This window comes from Electrophorus electricus, chromosome 5 (assembly GCF_013358815.1).
Source record: "Electrophorus electricus isolate fEleEle1 chromosome 5, fEleEle1.pri, whole genome shotgun sequence".
Classification (NCBI taxonomy): Eukaryota; Metazoa; Chordata; class Actinopteri; order Gymnotiformes; family Gymnotidae; genus Electrophorus; species Electrophorus electricus.
Window position 1 is genome coordinate 10,256,765 of NC_049539.1, and position 16,335 is coordinate 10,273,099.

General features: G+C 40.9%; 2 protein-coding genes across 4 annotated transcripts; one reads left to right on the forward strand and one right to left on the reverse strand.

Annotated features, from left to right (window-relative positions):
* Nucleotides 1–1,869: 1,869 nt before the first annotated feature.
* Nucleotides 1,870–8,272, reverse strand: pkia (cAMP-dependent protein kinase inhibitor alpha). Of its 3 annotated transcripts, none has more exons than XM_027004446.2 (3): nt 8,164–8,272; nt 3,905–4,082; nt 1,870–3,105 (listed from the first exon to the last, which is right to left on the reverse strand). In XM_027004446.2, exons 2-3 carry the CDS (start codon nt 4,053–4,055, stop codon nt 3,023–3,025), a joined length of 234 nt encoding a protein of 77 aa, XP_026860247.1. In that variant the 5' UTR covers nt 4,056–4,082; nt 8,164–8,272; the 3' UTR covers nt 1,870–3,022. The 3 variants fall into 3 exon arrangements, with proteins under 3 accessions (XP_026860247.1, XP_026860249.1, XP_026860248.1); XM_027004448.2 differs by lacking the exon at nt 8,164–8,272 and adding an exon at nt 6,152–6,221; XM_027004447.2 differs by lacking the exon at nt 8,164–8,272 and adding an exon at nt 4,360–4,501.
* Nucleotides 8,273–9,301: 1,029 nt separating this feature from the next.
* On the forward strand, nt 9,302–16,227 carry zc2hc1a (zinc finger, C2HC-type containing 1A). Its single transcript, XM_027004474.2, has 10 exons — nt 9,302–9,385; nt 10,200–10,270; nt 10,598–10,714; nt 10,889–10,924; nt 13,371–13,512; nt 13,607–13,755; nt 13,839–13,935; nt 14,502–14,604; nt 14,693–14,797; nt 15,028–16,227. The coding sequence occupies exons 1-10, from the start codon at nt 9,370–9,372 to the stop codon at nt 15,161–15,163; spliced, it is 972 nt and encodes a 323-aa protein (XP_026860275.2). The 5' UTR covers nt 9,302–9,369; the 3' UTR covers nt 15,164–16,227.
* The last annotated feature ends 108 nt before the right edge of the window (nt 16,228–16,335 follow it).

A 16,335-nucleotide genomic window follows, 5' to 3' on the forward strand; every position in this document is an offset into this window, starting at 1 on the left:
GTGTGTGTGTGTGTGTGTGTGTAGAGAGAGAGAGAGAGAGAGAGAGAGAGAGAGAGAGAGAGAGAGAGAGAGAGAGAGAGATTTGTAGGAAAGTACATTGACGAAGAAACAACCATTTTGAATTTTATCATCAGCTGTGCAAGATTTGGACCTCCTTCTGAAATGTTCTGTTTCTCTGGAAACTCTGTGTACTTTACTAGAGTTTTGAATCTCTACATCTCTTACTACAGTACACTGCAGCTACTCACCTGGAATCTTCTTCATATATATATTAAAGAATTCAGGTTTTTGTTTTACTCATGTCAGTAATGCAATTAATTAAAAGTCAGAACTCAAGTCCTGAAGCAATCAGGCACAGTGTCACCCCAGAGAGATTGCTTAACTCACGTCTAAGACTTTACGAGAAAAATTAACAAAAGTGAATATGGTGTATTGGCTGTATGCTGGTGCTTTAACTCTTGTTTAATAAAAGTTCTCAAGCAGGATTCGAGTGTACGCTGTCATTTAGATACTGCTCCTATGGAGCGGGCGTAACCCACGCGGATTGTCGGCCTTTGAGAAAGAGCCGCTTTTATTCAGTGGCTGAAACAGTCATCAGAATAGAGCGCGCCGCTCTGTGCTATGATGCTGAATGATTAATGCGGCGCTCGGCCTCCCTAAAAGCCTGCAAAGGTCAGCGGCTCTGAGGAAACGAGTCTGCCCTCCACTGATCTCAGAATAGTTACGGAAAAAACGCAATCGCAAATGTCATGCGGTGACATCCCGCGAAGACTTCATAAGCGCATCCCATACGGACCACGCCTGTCCCAGTGGTTTCGCTGATATATTAGTGACAGTCAAATAGGCTAATGCACATTTATAACCCGAATCACCCGAGGTTATTATATTTGTTTGAATAATGGACATCTGAAATGATATTCGCTTTTATGGCATGTCATTAGCGGATTGCAATGCTGGGAACTGGTTATGAAGTGTGTAGCAGTCAAGAGACTTCATTTGAGGGAGGATATTTGTGCTTGTAAAAAAAAAGCTTGTGAAAGGTCTGTAAAGGATTATACTCTAATGTGGAGTATGTCTTTAAATCTGTACCTCAAATACATTTTCCGGTGCAGGACGTTATAATCACTGGCAGCTAATGTAACTGATTGGCTATACTGTAATCATACCTGTCTCCCAGGTACAGTGAGAGTGAAGGTTAAGAGTACCTGTCACACTTAGGTAAAATGTGAATAAGAAATATAAAGCAGTCAGAGGGTGCAGGGTAGTTAGTCATTGGAAATGGAACCTGCGCTAACCTGCATATATTACAAACACTAACTGATTTGTTCAGTTTCCAAAGGCATTTTCACAGCTCTGACCAGGGAATGCTAGTCAGGGGAAAGCTTACGGAGATGCTGCTGAAATTAAAGAAATGCATGTGCCCTGACTGACCACAAGAGGGCGCTACCGAAAGAAAATGACTTGTTTCTTCACTTACAGGTGCTGTGAATGAAGCCTGCCACTGCAGAGATTACCAGCATTGACACAGGCGACGGTTTAGTTTGCTTTCCCCATCCTAACAGTCTTGAGTCAAGTTGGGAGTGACTGCTGAAGCTCAGCTGGTAGACTGGTCACCACATGGTATTAATGACGAAGACCACTGGTTCAATTCCTAGACAGCACGTGTGGGTACTGATAAATATGTAAGTCCCTTTTTGAGCTGTCATAGGTATTAGAGCAGATCAACACAGCAGGTTAAAAGTTCGACTAGTTAAGAATGAACAGGAATTTTTGTTCACATTTATTTCAAGCTCACTATCCTGTTTTTTTTTAATGTATATTTTGACAAAGATTATAATTATTCAGACCAGAGTGAAAAAAAAAAAAAAATATCATTCATTATTTTTATTAGCAAATCTGTGAAACAAAACAATTGAACATCAAAATCAAACATGGAAGACAAATAAGAAGTGAATTTGTAGGGTAAACAGATCTCTTTAAGTGACCTGCCAGGTTGTACACAAGTTTAGGAAGATAAACTAGGCAGTGTTGTTCAAGAGAATTTTTTTAATTAATTTTTTTCTCCTTTTTCTTTACTATTTAAAAAAACATTACACAATCAATAAATTGCAACATACTGGAAACTTTAAGTCCACTTTTACAAAGCTGCATGATGTGGATACTTTCACACACATATCCACTTGGTATACGATGAATATATTATTGTGCCATGCATGATCTACAAAGATCACTTTTTTGTTTTTGATTTCTGATGACATCCGACTTGTCCAACAGTCATAGTGCAGCATCTGTGTTTTACAGAGAACCCCTTTTTGCATGTATTCAATATTCACACCAATGAAAAGAAAAGGGGGAACAACTGCTGCGATTACTAAAGGGGGGAAAAAAAAAACAAAACAAAAAAACAACCAGCAAACAAATTCTAGCATAACACCACCACCTTTTTTAATACATGAAAAAAAATATTTTTTTAAAAACACTCAAGGATACGTATTTAAGCACAGCTACTTTGGCAGTTGCTCTGTGGATCTGAAGTTATGCCCTACTGGCCAGACACTTAAGTGTCCAAATGGATGACCAGTGTCTCCGTTTTTTTTGGAAAGTCAACGTCCGCCTCCATCAGAAGCACAGCAGCCATAGTGATTCGACACCTCCCCACATCAGCATCAGGGGCTGGAGGTGGCGCAGGTTCTTGCTTCAGACAAGCAGCTGAACAGCTACAGGGATCATCTAGGAGGAGGTGGTTCCTACATCAGTGATGGTTCCGAGGCGATGGCCGTTGGGGACACGGCTACGACGCCAAAGCCAGGTGCTTCATCCGTTACTGAAACCGTGGGCCCAGCGTCTGACAGCAGCCAGCAACCGCCGTGCCTTCGAGGCCGAGCCGCTGGCAATTCCAGAGGCGTGCAGCAGAGGGCACTGCCCAAGCTGTACAGGCTCTGCCTCTTCCATGCCCCAGTCCTGAGATCAACCACTAGAGGGAGCTGGGTCCACCTCCTCCTCTTCCTCTCACAGGGGCCCGTTATGCGTCTTCTTCTTTGCTCTTCTCAGGTTTGGAATCAGGTTCTGAGGGGCCTGGGTTTTTCTCACCATCATTCCCTTCATCTGACAGGAAACAGAAAAGGTTTGTGAAGGGTTGTGGGAGCAGAGCGTAAAAATACATTAAAAAGGACAGAGTGAGAAAAGCTAGAGATGTCAGTTAGTATGCAAGACCTGCCATCCGCTAAAGGCAGACAGGCCTGCTAGGCATGGCCAGCTGTGGCTAGGTCTTTGCTGCACTCTGCACAGGGCAGCGGTTTGTTAACCAGGAGCTCGTGCAAAAGGCCGTAAAGCTCCCAAGCATCTCCATCTCTCCCAGAGCCTACCAATCCACTTCATAATTCATAGTGGCCTAGTCTTGCAGTGCCAGATTAGATTACAGAAGCCACTTAATGGCACATGAGCTTCTGTAGGTTTAAGGATGAGCTCACATCTGTTTACTTTACCATCTACGAACGATCCATTATTGATCCGCTTGAACACAGATAATTGTAATGATTCAACTTCAAAGCCTACAGTTCAGCTGAGTTGGATCAAACTTCAAATTTGATGGCCTTTGTGGATGTTAGTGGAGTGTAATACACAGCTGCTTTGTCAACAATGTCAGAAGCACAAACTTGGTTCAAAAACACCAATCGATTAACACGATTAACACTCGGTTTTCTCTGTAGACTTTTGTTTGACTAAAAAAAACGTTTGTATAGAAATACAATGTATAGAACATTTAACTTCTTTTCTGTTACAGGTTATTTTTGGTAGTAAGAACACATGATCCCATCCATCCAATTTTGAATTTTGTTCTTTGGTAGCCTTTGTTAGTGGGTGGAGAAACTGGAAGACAAGGTAGATAACAAGATGTACATGCCTGCTTTGTTGATGCAGAGGTCTGACAGAGTCTGTGTGAGTCCACTAGCGTCCAGTTCACCAGAGTCTCCTAGAATGTCATGCACTGCATTCCTTCTGCCCGTCCTCCCAGAGGCTATGAAGTCTTCATACGTCGCCTCCACATCAGTCATATCTACCTCATTTCATCATAGCAGTGTCTGAGAGAAAGAGAGAGAGGGAGAGAGAGAGAGAGAGAGAGAGAGAAGATTTTAAAATTCCTCATACTGTTTCTCTAGCAAGCCTCCACAGATAAAGTCATGAAAATGCATTAAATAGTTAATACTAAATAAAATGTGTTTTTGATTACATTGCATGTTCCTAAATTTTATATAGAATGAAGCACATTTGGAAGGAAGACAGAAAAAGAGAAAGAAAACTGTTAGAGGATCTGTGTCTAAATCTCTCTTAGGAAATCCCCTACTGGAAAATGCCTACCATGTTCCTGGGTATCGTTATACTGCTCAAGACCCAGAAGTCCACTGTTGCGATTTAAGATCAACACAATCTCCAGGGGTAAGAACTGCAAAGCTGAGTTTTACGGTGTGACCTTGGGAGCCCTTTAAAGCAATACTGTCCTGAGTTTGTCCTGCTGCTATTTTTACACAACACGAAGATAAAATAGGCCTGCTCGGCGCATTGCGCATGTCAAGTAAGATAAATAAATACCTGCTACATAAGCAACAGTAGCTAAATGACATGGATAGCAATACGTCAGCTTATGAAATGCGAAATTAGCTAGATATCTTACCTGAAAATTAGTTAACCATCTAGATGACCAACTATGTAGCTTGGCTAACTAAAGACACATGTAAAAGTTAGCTATCGATTAAAGATATTTGAATAATATTTAGCTTGCTTAATGCATTAATTTACATACTAGCTACTAGATTTTTGAATATCTCTACAACTCATACTACAGTACACTGCAGTTACTCACCTGGAATTCTATATAAAAAGCATGCTCTGCCAGACCCCGCTGGCATAATCTGGCCTAAGGAGGAGACAGAAGCCACTGGCATCAAGACAAGGAAATTCTGCACACAGGGTTTCTTCCCAAATCCAGCACTCTGAGACTGTACAGTAAGCAGAAGGAGTGGGGCCAAGGACTAGTAGTGAGCGTCAGAGCCATTATCCAGGATGAAACAACCAAGATCCAGGAGTACACCAGGATGGCCCCAAGTGATGAAGTGCTTAGTAAGTACCTCAAACAGCAGAAACCCGAGGGTGATGGAAATGACTAGAAGCAGAGACCATCATGTGAGGATAAACCCCTGCATAGTATATACCATCAGCAAATGGTGAAAGCGTCTGATATGGAATAATCCTATCAATGGCTGGAAAAGGCTGGCATAATATACCGAAACATCTGTACAGAGTCCAGGCTGGAAGTTTCAAGGTCAAAGTGGAATGCACCCCCAAAAGTGATGGAAAATTACCATGCTCTTTACATAATTGAAGTCGAATAGAATTACTTTGATTTCACACACACACACACACACACACACACACACACACACACATATATATATATATATATATAGACACTAAAAATGTCACAAAAACTGCCATACAAATGTCAAAAAAAAAAGTATGCTATTTAAATGTGTAAAAAGGACTGGTGAGCACAAAAAATCTGAGTCGAATATAATTTTGATTCTAGGTGAATATTGGATAATTACGGTATTAGTGTAATTGGATTTGGTTTTCAGTATAGTCTGAATAAATCACTGTCATCTGTACACTCAGAATAAAAAGGCACATCAAGTTGGTACTCATACATTTTTTGTATGCTCCTATATTTTTGAGGTTAGGAGCAGCAATGCTCCTTGGCACAAAGCTTACCATCGAATCCTGTAATCTCAGAATTCCCAACTGTATTACAGCGTACGACCAGTCACTCACTGCCCTGCAAGTTCTGCACTGGAAGCCATCACTGCAAGTGCTGCCTTTTCATTCCAATCTATTGGCATCTATCCATATGCTTTAACTTGCACCTATACACTGCTAGGTCATAATTGCTTGACTTGCTCAATGTATAAGAAGGATACAACATGCAGCATGTCCAAACTAGGGCTTAAAATGAAACATTATGTGATTGCAAAAAATACATGGCACTGGTTTCTGCATTCACCAATAGTGGATGCTTGAGATTTTGTTGTCTAGAAAAACAAAGGCTTTGAAAAACTGGTAAATGGCTTATCTATGCTGGAGAGAGAGGGTAGTTCACCTGAAATCATCTTCATGGGTCCACTGAATCTTCTGCCATTGATTAAATTCCAGTCACTAGTTGTTATAACTATGCCCCGCTGTACTGTGATGAGACCCTGCGAATATTTTTAGCCCTTGCCATCATCACAGAACAGGCGTTCTCAGCTGCTGCCTTCAAAACAGTGTCACATGGTGGATAAGCACTCATAAGGAGGTCACCATAATGGAGAAGTTGACATGCGAAGAGAAAACCCATTTGATTGTTTACCTTAGCCAACTGGGTGTGCTAGGCTATGTGAAAGCTGCTTCTACCTCTTTTCTTTACAGCTTTTCCTTGTGGTTGGTTTTTATACTTCCTGTTATCACAATGCTCTGCTAAAACTGCAGGGACACAGAACTTTTTTTTTTTTTTTTTAATGAAACAGAAGAGGGAACTGGGCAAGATGAGACTAGTCAAGATGGCCCCATGATGGACTGAGGATGGCATGGGTCCAGTCATGTACTTCCAGGCACTAACAAGTCAGAAGCCTCTAGATACAATATGCTTCCTTTTGCCTTATCTACAGACTGAATCTGTGTGCATCCGTTCAACGCAGTCTTCTCCATAGTGCCATCTTCCAAACGGTTTTAAACTGAGGAGCAAAAAAAGTCTCCAAACATGACCTCATGTCAACTTGCAAAGCAGATGTCAAAACTAGCAATCCTTTCGATACAGCCAACACCTGTGTGAAAGTGAGGGAACCAGTGGGTTTTCACACACACACACACACACACACACACCCTTGGCACCCAGGTTCAAGTCCAAAAAAAATAAATAAAAATCAATATGCTCCATGGGTGGGTAGACAGTCCCTTTAGGCAAAAGTGACAACTGTGCAGAAAGCACCAGGCACATGTTCGCTTCATGTGTGCCAAAGCAGGCTCCAGTGGCATCAGTCAGCCTGCCCACACAGATGGCTTGTGCAACAGTTTTAACAAAAACACCTCTGAATGATCTGACAGACCGTACCATTCAACAAGTATGACACTCAAGTGCTAAAAATTAGGCGAGCTTTAACCATCAAATTTGTGCATTTCTAAGATTTGCTGCTCGTTTTAGGCTCGACATTGTTCCTAGTAATTTGTTCTCATAAGTTATATACCTAGCTTTTAAATTAGACTAACACTTAAATAAGCCTGGTAAAAACCATTATCTTTACATTATGCCTTCTAGCAGTCCGATGTCAAAATGTATGCGTTTTGAGTGGTTCTGAACAAAGGCTTTCTGGTAAATAAATTAATAATTTTACAAAGAAAGCCTCCAATCCATAGTAACATGTCAAAACAAGGCTATTATACTAATACTTTTCCTGTGTGAATCTGTAATCGAAACTTGAAATTCAAATGCACTGATATAATGATATGCTGTGAAATATTATAATGTCGGAACATCAGTATTGATTTCTATGCCTCGCGGATGCAAAGACGTACAAATGATGCTGCAGATAACCACAGGGTTATTATAAGAATGGAATTAAAGAAACGCTACCTGGTAATACCACTAATAAGGCTACGATAGACGCTAAATGACTTATTTTACACCCTGATTTAGCATAGTTACATGCAAGGTTTAGACATTTATCTACGGATGTTATCTAAAGTCATTTATATGAGTTGATATTCGCTCAATAACAATAGCCTATTTTTCTTTCTGACGACGTGCAGTCGATTTTCTAGTGACCACATTTGTAAGATGTGAAGGCTATCATAGGCCTTGTCATCAACATCTATGTACGAATTGCGCTCTCGGCATCAACAAAGATGTTGGTTATGAGTGGCTGTGACAGTTGAGAATATTCCTAGTATTTTGACATGTATTGCAAAGTGTTCGCTTCTCACAAATAAACCTACCGAGAAACAAAAGATGAAACGATTCACGCTCGAGAGATCACAGCCCGTGCGTACAGGCTATACGGAGACAAATCCTAGCATTTGTATCCTGTTAATAAATAGGATAATAAATATTTTCATGTACATCCCGGTTGGTCCTACCTGTTTTAGGCGTTACGAGCGTCCAAACGAGCAGGTCTTCACAGCCTAATCGCGCGTAACACATATGCGACGGCCCGCTGTCAGCTGCGCTGTGACGGTCTCTGTAGTGGGTGACGTGGTGACGATGTGAGGAGCACTCCTGAAATAAAAGGGCTTGTTCATCCCACTTACAGGTGGCGTGTATCAGACGGTTACCCTTTCTTTCTTACTCTCTATAAAAATCTCTTTATAAGGAAATGTTATGCAGATTCTAGTTTGGTCCAGTGAGCTGGTGCTATATAAGCTTCAAAAAAAAATTTTTTTTTAAAGGTTAAAAGGAATTTAGCCTAAATCTAATGTTTTAATAACTTAGCTGAAACTGTATGTAAAACATTGTATGCCCTACTGTTATAATTTAAAGAATTTTTCAGTCAAATAACATGCCTCCAAATCTTATGCAAATTGCCAACATTGATACAATCCATCTATGCTGACAAACAGTTGAGGTCTTGTTCCATTTTTCATCCTGCATAATTCCACCAGCGAGCAATCGTATTGCAGTGCCAGATATCTAAAATAAAACAACTTCCTTGTTTCCTCAGCTAAGTGTTCTTTCACAGTGCTATTCAAAAGAGAGCAGACTTGTACAATATTGCTCCCTATGCCGACTTCTCCTCCGACACTGATTTGGGAACAGTTTAGAGCCTGCAGAGCTGACTTCCATAGCTGTAGTACTACACGGGGTAATTGGTTTAAAGTACTGGTCTTTAAAACAACTCACAACAGATCAGGAGCTGTACAATCGTTGCAAAGGAATTTTTAGAGCTATTTGTTTCCAGTACCATTCCAATAAATATAAAGGTTAACCAATATAGTTACTGTCTAAAATACAGTAAGCCGTATACTTATACTACAATCATTGCAGCGAAACCTATTACACTTTTATAAAATAGTCGTTTTAGTACATTACAGAGCTAAACCATACGGACGCATGTGCAATGGCTGTAATTACGAACAATTAAGAACAAAATCAAAATGTAACCAAAATGTTCCCCCTCAACACAGCGAGGACACCTCCCACGCCCCACCTGGCGTTCGCCATAAGCGGGTCCTCTCCAAGGTTCTGTCCAATGAAATGTCAGGATACTGGCTCGTCAGGGACGGGTGAGCCCAGCTGCTCTCGGTTGCTACAGCAGCATCTTGTGATATGTAACGTTCCCAAGAAAGATGGAGGAATTTGAAGGTAAGCTCGTAACAAAACAAAACATACCCACACGCTTACTTCTTTATGTACATTTTAACGCGTGATTTGCATAGCCACGTTGTTCTACGATGTCTGCATAGCAGAATATAATGGATCGTAACAGTATTTACTGTCTTTGTTGGCTGACATAGCTAGGTTAGCTATCGAGCCAGTTAGTCGTGCCCACAGAAATTAGCTAGCTGACTATGTTAGCTAGCTGTTTTCCCGCAAAGTTAATTAGATAAGGCTGACCCTTGAGTTTGTTTCAGGGACACCCTTTCGAATCTGATTATTCAGTTAGTGAGGATCTTATAATTTATTATTGGCTGGCCAATGAGTTTATTTATTTATGTGGATAACAATTGAATGCATTTGTTTTGATATTTGCCAGCTAGCTAGGAGACAAGTCGCACCTTCTTTGGTAGCTAGCTATCCTAGGTTAGGATATGTTATGTTAGGTTGGTTAATTAGTTAGTTAGCTAGCTAGCTGAATTAGTAAAACCGATATAAGACGGTAAGACAGATGTTTTGCCTGTACTCATTAAGATAGCGTTACTTTGGCTATTTTTTAATACTTTGGATGTAGGCACACCCTCTTACTTAATTAGCTGTCTACAATAAATGTATGACATCCGCGAATGTTCTTAATATCACTGTCACAGAAATCTCGTTTCAGTGTAAGGTTAATTTTATTTGTTTTATATTGTGGAGTAATAATGTACAATCTGAGATTATTTGGTAACTGTATTGTCAAGTAATTTTTCACTATTTGAAAGCATTCATTGTTTTAAACATGTTAATTTGATTTTCTAAGTTGAATCTCCTGTAACTGAGGATCTGCTGCCTTGCAAAATATGTGGAAGGAGGTTTTTTTCAAAAGTTCTTGTAAGTACTCGTACTCTTTAAGTAAGTGATAAGTGAAATCTGTATTGTATAATGGCAATGTTTGGCATGTATAGGCAGTTTTGCAAGCACCAAACACTAAAGTGCAGTCTTAGTTTATTTTGATAAGGCAGGTCAGTAGAACAATCTAGTGTTGCCTGGTTCCCGTAATACTAATCTTCAATTTCCGTAAGTGTTATTAGAAAAATGTCTTAAGATATAATGTCTCTGTGAGTCATTTAAAACACAGTTTCTGCACTTAAGGTATGATTTTCCTCAGCAATGTAAAGTCACAGAGATGCTGAGCTTTCATAATGTTGCTCTGTGCAGAAGAAGCATGTGCCCATCTGCCAGAAATCATCAGCAAAGAAACGCAAGGTGTTTGATTCCAGCAGGCAGAGGGCAGAGGGCACAGACATTTCTACATTGAAACCCCTCAAGCCAAAGGTAAGAACAGGGGGACAGACGTGGCTTTGGACTTTGGAGGTGTGGGGGTAGGACTTAACCACACATTATTAAAAGGGGAGGTGTGATTTATTTTAAAGGCCTTTTACCAACTCAAGGATGATCTTATTCCCCATGCTCATAAATACTCTGAAACCCATTTTGATTGTATTTCAGTTACAAAGTTCTTCCAGCAGCTCGCAGTCTGCTAAAGTAAGTTGAGTTTTTGTTTTTGGATGTTTTGTTTTGGTTTATTTTAATTCAGAAATTGCTTTCAAGGAAAAATCACCTTGAAGGTAAAGTATTCTGTGTTTAAAATGTTTGAGTTTGACTGTTGTCAGTTTTTCCTAGCCTTGTTACGTCACTATCATTACGCCCACTATGATATTTACTTACAGTCTAGGAGTACAGAGGAACGCTATCTCGGACAATGCACAAACTTCCTGAGAAAACCTTTAAACAGTGAGCATGAAACTGGCCTCATTTAGCAGCATATCAGTGCAGCTCAAACAAACTCTAGCTTTTGTTACATGCAGTAGTGGGCTGTGGGATAAAATAAAGGCTAGTGTGTATTGTGTATGTATATAGTGCTTCAATGGCCTGACATGCTACAGTAACTGCCTTTTAGTGCCAGTTCTTTATTTTTTGTAAGGGCAGGGAATGCATTCCAGTTCAACCTCTAATAATTCCTCTAATTCACTTATGAAGTCCACATTTCATCAAATTTGATGTACATTTTGCCCAACTGTGAATACTTGGATTTCACTTGTACAAAACCTCTCAAAAGGAAATGAGAATCTAGACCTGGTAATATGACATTGGAAAGGATGTGGGATTATAAGTAAAGGTTTATTTCCTGTCTTAACATTAATTACTTCTGTCAGTTTCTCTCTTCCTCAAAGCTGTATTATTAGCTCAATTAGGAGGGCTAGTAGTGCATTTCTTCTTGAATACACTAATATGCTTCTCTCACCCCACTCTAAAATGTTAGGTTTAGGGATTACAAATATGCATTTTATGGCCCTTTAGGCCATTATTCAAACTTGCCTCTCACATTCACCATCAAACCTCTTACACTCATCATCATACTGTCTCACACACTATCAAACCTCTTACATCATACACTCCCTCTCACACACTGTTGAATGTGGGAGAGTTTGCTCATGTTTTCTGATTGGCCTAGACAATTGTGAAATGAGCAGTTTCTGATTAGAGTATGGTCATACTTGCTTATAGTTATACCCCGCCATGTGCAGTTAATTTCCTAATGCACAGTTCAAACTACACGATTTTATCCACAATTATCCGCTTGCTGATGAGTTTTGGAGGTGGCCGAAGAAAGCTCCATATTGGAGGCAAATTGGCATTCGCTCGGGGCTCAAGAATCTGCTCTCGATTGCTGTGTGTCAATTGTTTAAAGACACGATCCTAGAAGCTCACTGATCGCTTGCAGCGTATTGAAAAATATCTAGCATATTAAATATCTGAACCTGTCGCGAGTCCAAGTTCTGTAATATAAAAAGTGTTGCGACCAAGTTATAACTTGTAGTGAGTGCGATGTCGAGCTACAACCAGTGAAAATGCAACATATGGAGAAACCTGGGGAGAGTAGTTGTACAACTTCAACTTGCATGGCTACTATGTATGTGAAATACCCACAAAAGGGGATGGATGGAGGAGCTAGTATATTTAGATAGATAAACAGATTCTATGCTAAAATGTAACCATATTACTTTATAGAGAAAATAACAATCTGTCTCTCAAATGGTATCATGTCATTCTCTTTGTCATTTTTTGCATGTGTTTTCATGACAGCTTAGATTGGAGGCGAGTCAGACTCGTCGGATGGGGAAATATATTGTGGTGTGTTATACCCTGTCGTTGATAAGTCATGCAGTGTGCAACCACAACAGCTTTAAGATTCCCAGTTTCAAGGTGGCGAGTTGTGTTGTGTGAGCAGTACAGCGATCTGGCGTCTTTGAAAGACGTTGGGACGTCAATACTACGGCAAACGCATTACGACAGCCAATGCAACAGTTAGAGATGCGTAGATTTTTCGACTCTGCAAATTGACGTCATTAGGTTAATTTAATACGTTTGTTAAGAGACCAGTAGAGTCATTAATCTGGCTCTGAGCTCTTGGTTCCATTTAACAGGACCTACGGGGATTTCCGCTTGTTAGGAAATTAATGGCACATTGGAGAGGGGGCATATTTGACCCTATAAGTGACCCTATAATGTTAATTTTAACGATAAATGTCTAGGCCTTTTAGAAAACTCATTCACGGTCAAACTTTCTGTCATTCACTATCAAGAATGCCTAGAAGTATGACTGTGTGAAAAAGTATGATGGTGTGTGTAAGAGGTTTGGTGATGAGTATGAAAGGCAATTTTGAATAATGGCCTAAAGGGCCTGCCATACCTTTTTGTTTATTTGTAATAGTGCCAATAGGTAACTAAGTAGATGGATCGTCATTATGTAAATATTGCACTCCTTTTCTGCTGCAATATCTTGTCTCAAGATTTTTAAACTGGTATTCCTTAGTTGCGTGCCAGAGCTGTGTCATCCATGCTGTGTGCTGTGTTTAAACATCGTGCCTGCTCAGGGCAGGGCATTTTTGAGCTGGCCACATCCATAAACGTACGTTTGCTTCGACAGCCTGAACCACCCAAAAAACAGTCCAACTGGCGGCGCAAGCATGAGGAATTCATCGCCACAATCCGCGCTGCTAAAGGCTTAAATCAAGTCATGAAGGATGGCGGACCCTTGCCCCCACCACCTCCCCCTTCGTATGACCCAGGTCAGTATTCCCAGCACACAGTGAGAAATGGAAAATGCATAAACAGTAGTCCATGGGGCATGACTGTTGGATAACCATTTGCCTTTTGTTCCAGATTATATCCAGTGCCCATACTGTCAGAGGCGGTTTAGTGAAAATGCAGCAGACAGGCATATCAAATTCTGCAAGGAACAGGCATCTCGCATTTCCAACAAGGGCAAGTTCCCGGGAAGTGAGAAAGCCAAGCCCCCAGCCAGGAGCCAGGTAAACACCGCATGCGATGCCACTTTAGAGTGCTTCTGGGGAAAGAGATGAGGGACCAAAGCTCAAGAAAGCTCTTTCTGCAGTACAAAACCCCCGCAGTGAAGAAGGCAAATACGGTATCGTCTGTGACTTCCTCTCGCCTGCCCCAGCGCTCAGCCTATGGACCCTCTTCAGGAGCAGGTACAGACCTATTTGCTATGCCATCCGTATTGGGGTATGTGCAAACAGTCTGACAGCAGGTGTTCAAAATCTTGCACATTTAATTTTCCCAAAATTTTGAAGTGCCATCAATACTTGACAAATCTGTGTGCAGGGACAGGCATCAACATGAAGTTTATTTCCCAATAATATATGTTGTTAGTGCAGCTGTGAAAAATGTCTTGCTGAGCAAGTATCACAAGTATTGTGATGCATAATACTGTAATGACAAGTACAAAGTGAACCTTTTTACCCCTAACCAAGTTAATATTTATTGGAATGAGAAGAGAGAAAGAGAGGAATATTACAGAGGCTATTTCTGGCCCATGGTAAATTAGCCTTTTTGCAAGAATAATGGAATAATGTTCAGAGTTTCCAATTCCCCAAATTGTAGGCTTGATTGTATTGACCAGAACACCCTAGTAATGTGTTTCGGGTCGTCAAAACAAGTCAGAAATCCACACGGGGAAAATGCATTCATAAAGCATTGTGAGAATAATAAGACACCAAGGCAGACTGCACTCTTGGAAGTTCTTTTCCCTCCTCAGTGATCCCCGGCAGTAAGATCTCTGTTGGCACAGTGCGAAATATGTCGTCCGGCTACTCACCATCCCGTGCCCCCACTGGCGGCCTGTCCAGTCCTCCCTCTGGGTAAGGCCCCTTGCGAGATGAAACCCCTCAGTGAGTCAACTCCCTCATGAGCTGGCATTTACTTGGCTCCTGTGTGATGTGTTTGCAGAGTTAACGTGAAGCCCAAAGGAGTAGCTGCTCAGAGCTCTGTGAAGAACTCCGGAATAGGGGCAAACAAAAAGAAGGTCTACAATGCCGACAACTATAATTCAAGGTACAGTGCTGGAAAATAAAACAAGGCAACAAGATGAACGGTTTGGGTCAAACAGTGCCTTGCTGTGGCTACCTATAATGGACTAATCAGATATGTTTGGATTGGCGCTGACAGGATATTGCAGTGAATGTCAATGACATGCTGGAAGTGCAGCTCTTTATTTGTCTACAAGAAACAGCCTAACCTGTCCCCATTTGGGCATTATTCCACTGTGCTCTCTCTGCCATTAGGAATGAAGCCAATATCGAGAGTGAGGTGGACTACTCCGCACAGGGGACCAAGTTCTGCCACGAGTGTGGGACCAAGTACCCAGTGGAGTGGGCTAAGTTCTGCTGTGAGTGTGGGGTGAGAAGGATGTGCATTTAGAGACAGAGAGCGATGGTGAGAGTGACAGTGAGGGAGATCGAGCAGTAATGATACTGAGCTCTTCCTTCCATCATGGTGCATTCCCTTTCTTGGATTTTGATTCTTCTTTTTCTTTCTTTCATTTATTTAAATCTGTTTTTTGTTGTTGTTGTTGTTGTTGTTGTTTATCATTGAAGTGCAATATGATGGGCGACTGATTCAAAAAATGAATGTAATTATTTTTTTAAAATCTCAGTTTGCCCGTAACAGGTTACCCATGGCCAGAATTAAGAAAGTTTTAAAAGTGGAGCGCATCACAAATTTTCAATCGATTCAAGTGGCTTGTAAAGTCCATATCCTGGTAACTACAGCTCTTTTGAAAGGAAAAAGGGCAATGGAAGTATTCTAGCTTAATTTATAATGTGTTATTTATTATCATAAAATTGATTAGCTAAAAAAACTTAGAAATAATGCTTAAACTAGGCAATTCAGTTTTGTATTAACTTTGTGTTTTATATGTTCTTAATGCTTATATGTTATATTCTTAGTATCTTTATTTGTGCTGAGATGTATGAGAAGTACATTTACCACGTAGGAGCAATCTACAGGCTTTATCCTGCTTCATCTGCAAGCATATTCAAACAGCGCCACCAACGCACGCTTCACAATCTCAACCTAAAGGCAAGGGCTGTGACCCACCCTGGCCACAGCATGTGCGTGCAAAGAGCAACATTTACTGCCTGCTCCATTGCTCCTGCACCCTTCATAAGCTGTCCTAGCTGCACAGCAGAGGTCATTCCCTCGTTAGTTTACATGAGGTCAGCTTCATAAGGGCTTGGTTTCAGCCCTCTGAGGCCAACGGAACGCAATCCCTAGCTAGCACCTCATGCTGCTGTTACAAGCCTCCCAGCAGCACGATCCTGTCGAGCATCTGCCCTCTGACCACTGTGTTTAACGTTTGTGCAGAAGCCAACAGGCACAGGTCACCGCTGATGGGCTGGATGCTGGCAATAGATTTGTCATTCTGTGCATAGAATGTAAAATGCATTTAAAATCATTCTCAAATAAACACTGATGTGAGTGATTATTGTGCCCTTGTGATTACTGAGTTGTATGCTTTGCCTTTTAGTGATTGTGCTGAACTGGGGGATTATGCTGTTTGTGCCACTGGCTATTGTGCCAGAGTCTGTGGT

What these genes read in the sequence shown, in the direction of transcription:
- pkia (XM_027004446.2), bottom strand. Translation starts at nt 4,055, where the DNA reads ATGACTGATGTGGAGGCGACGTATGAAGACTTCATAGCCTCTGGGAGG. An exon ending in CCTCTGCATCAACAAAGCAG is followed by an intron (nt 3,106 to 3,904) that starts GCATGTACATCT and finishes GTTTCCTGTCAG; the next exon opens with ATGAAGGGAATGATGGTGAG.
- zc2hc1a (XM_027004474.2), top strand. An exon ending in TCCCCCTTCGTATGACCCAG is followed by an intron (nt 13,513 to 13,606) that starts GTCAGTATTCCC and finishes CTTTTGTTCCAG; the next exon opens with ATTATATCCAGTGCCCATAC. An exon ending in GCCGACAACTATAATTCAAG is followed by an intron (nt 14,798 to 15,027) that starts GTACAGTGCTGG and finishes CTCTGCCATTAG; the next exon opens with GAATGAAGCCAATATCGAGA.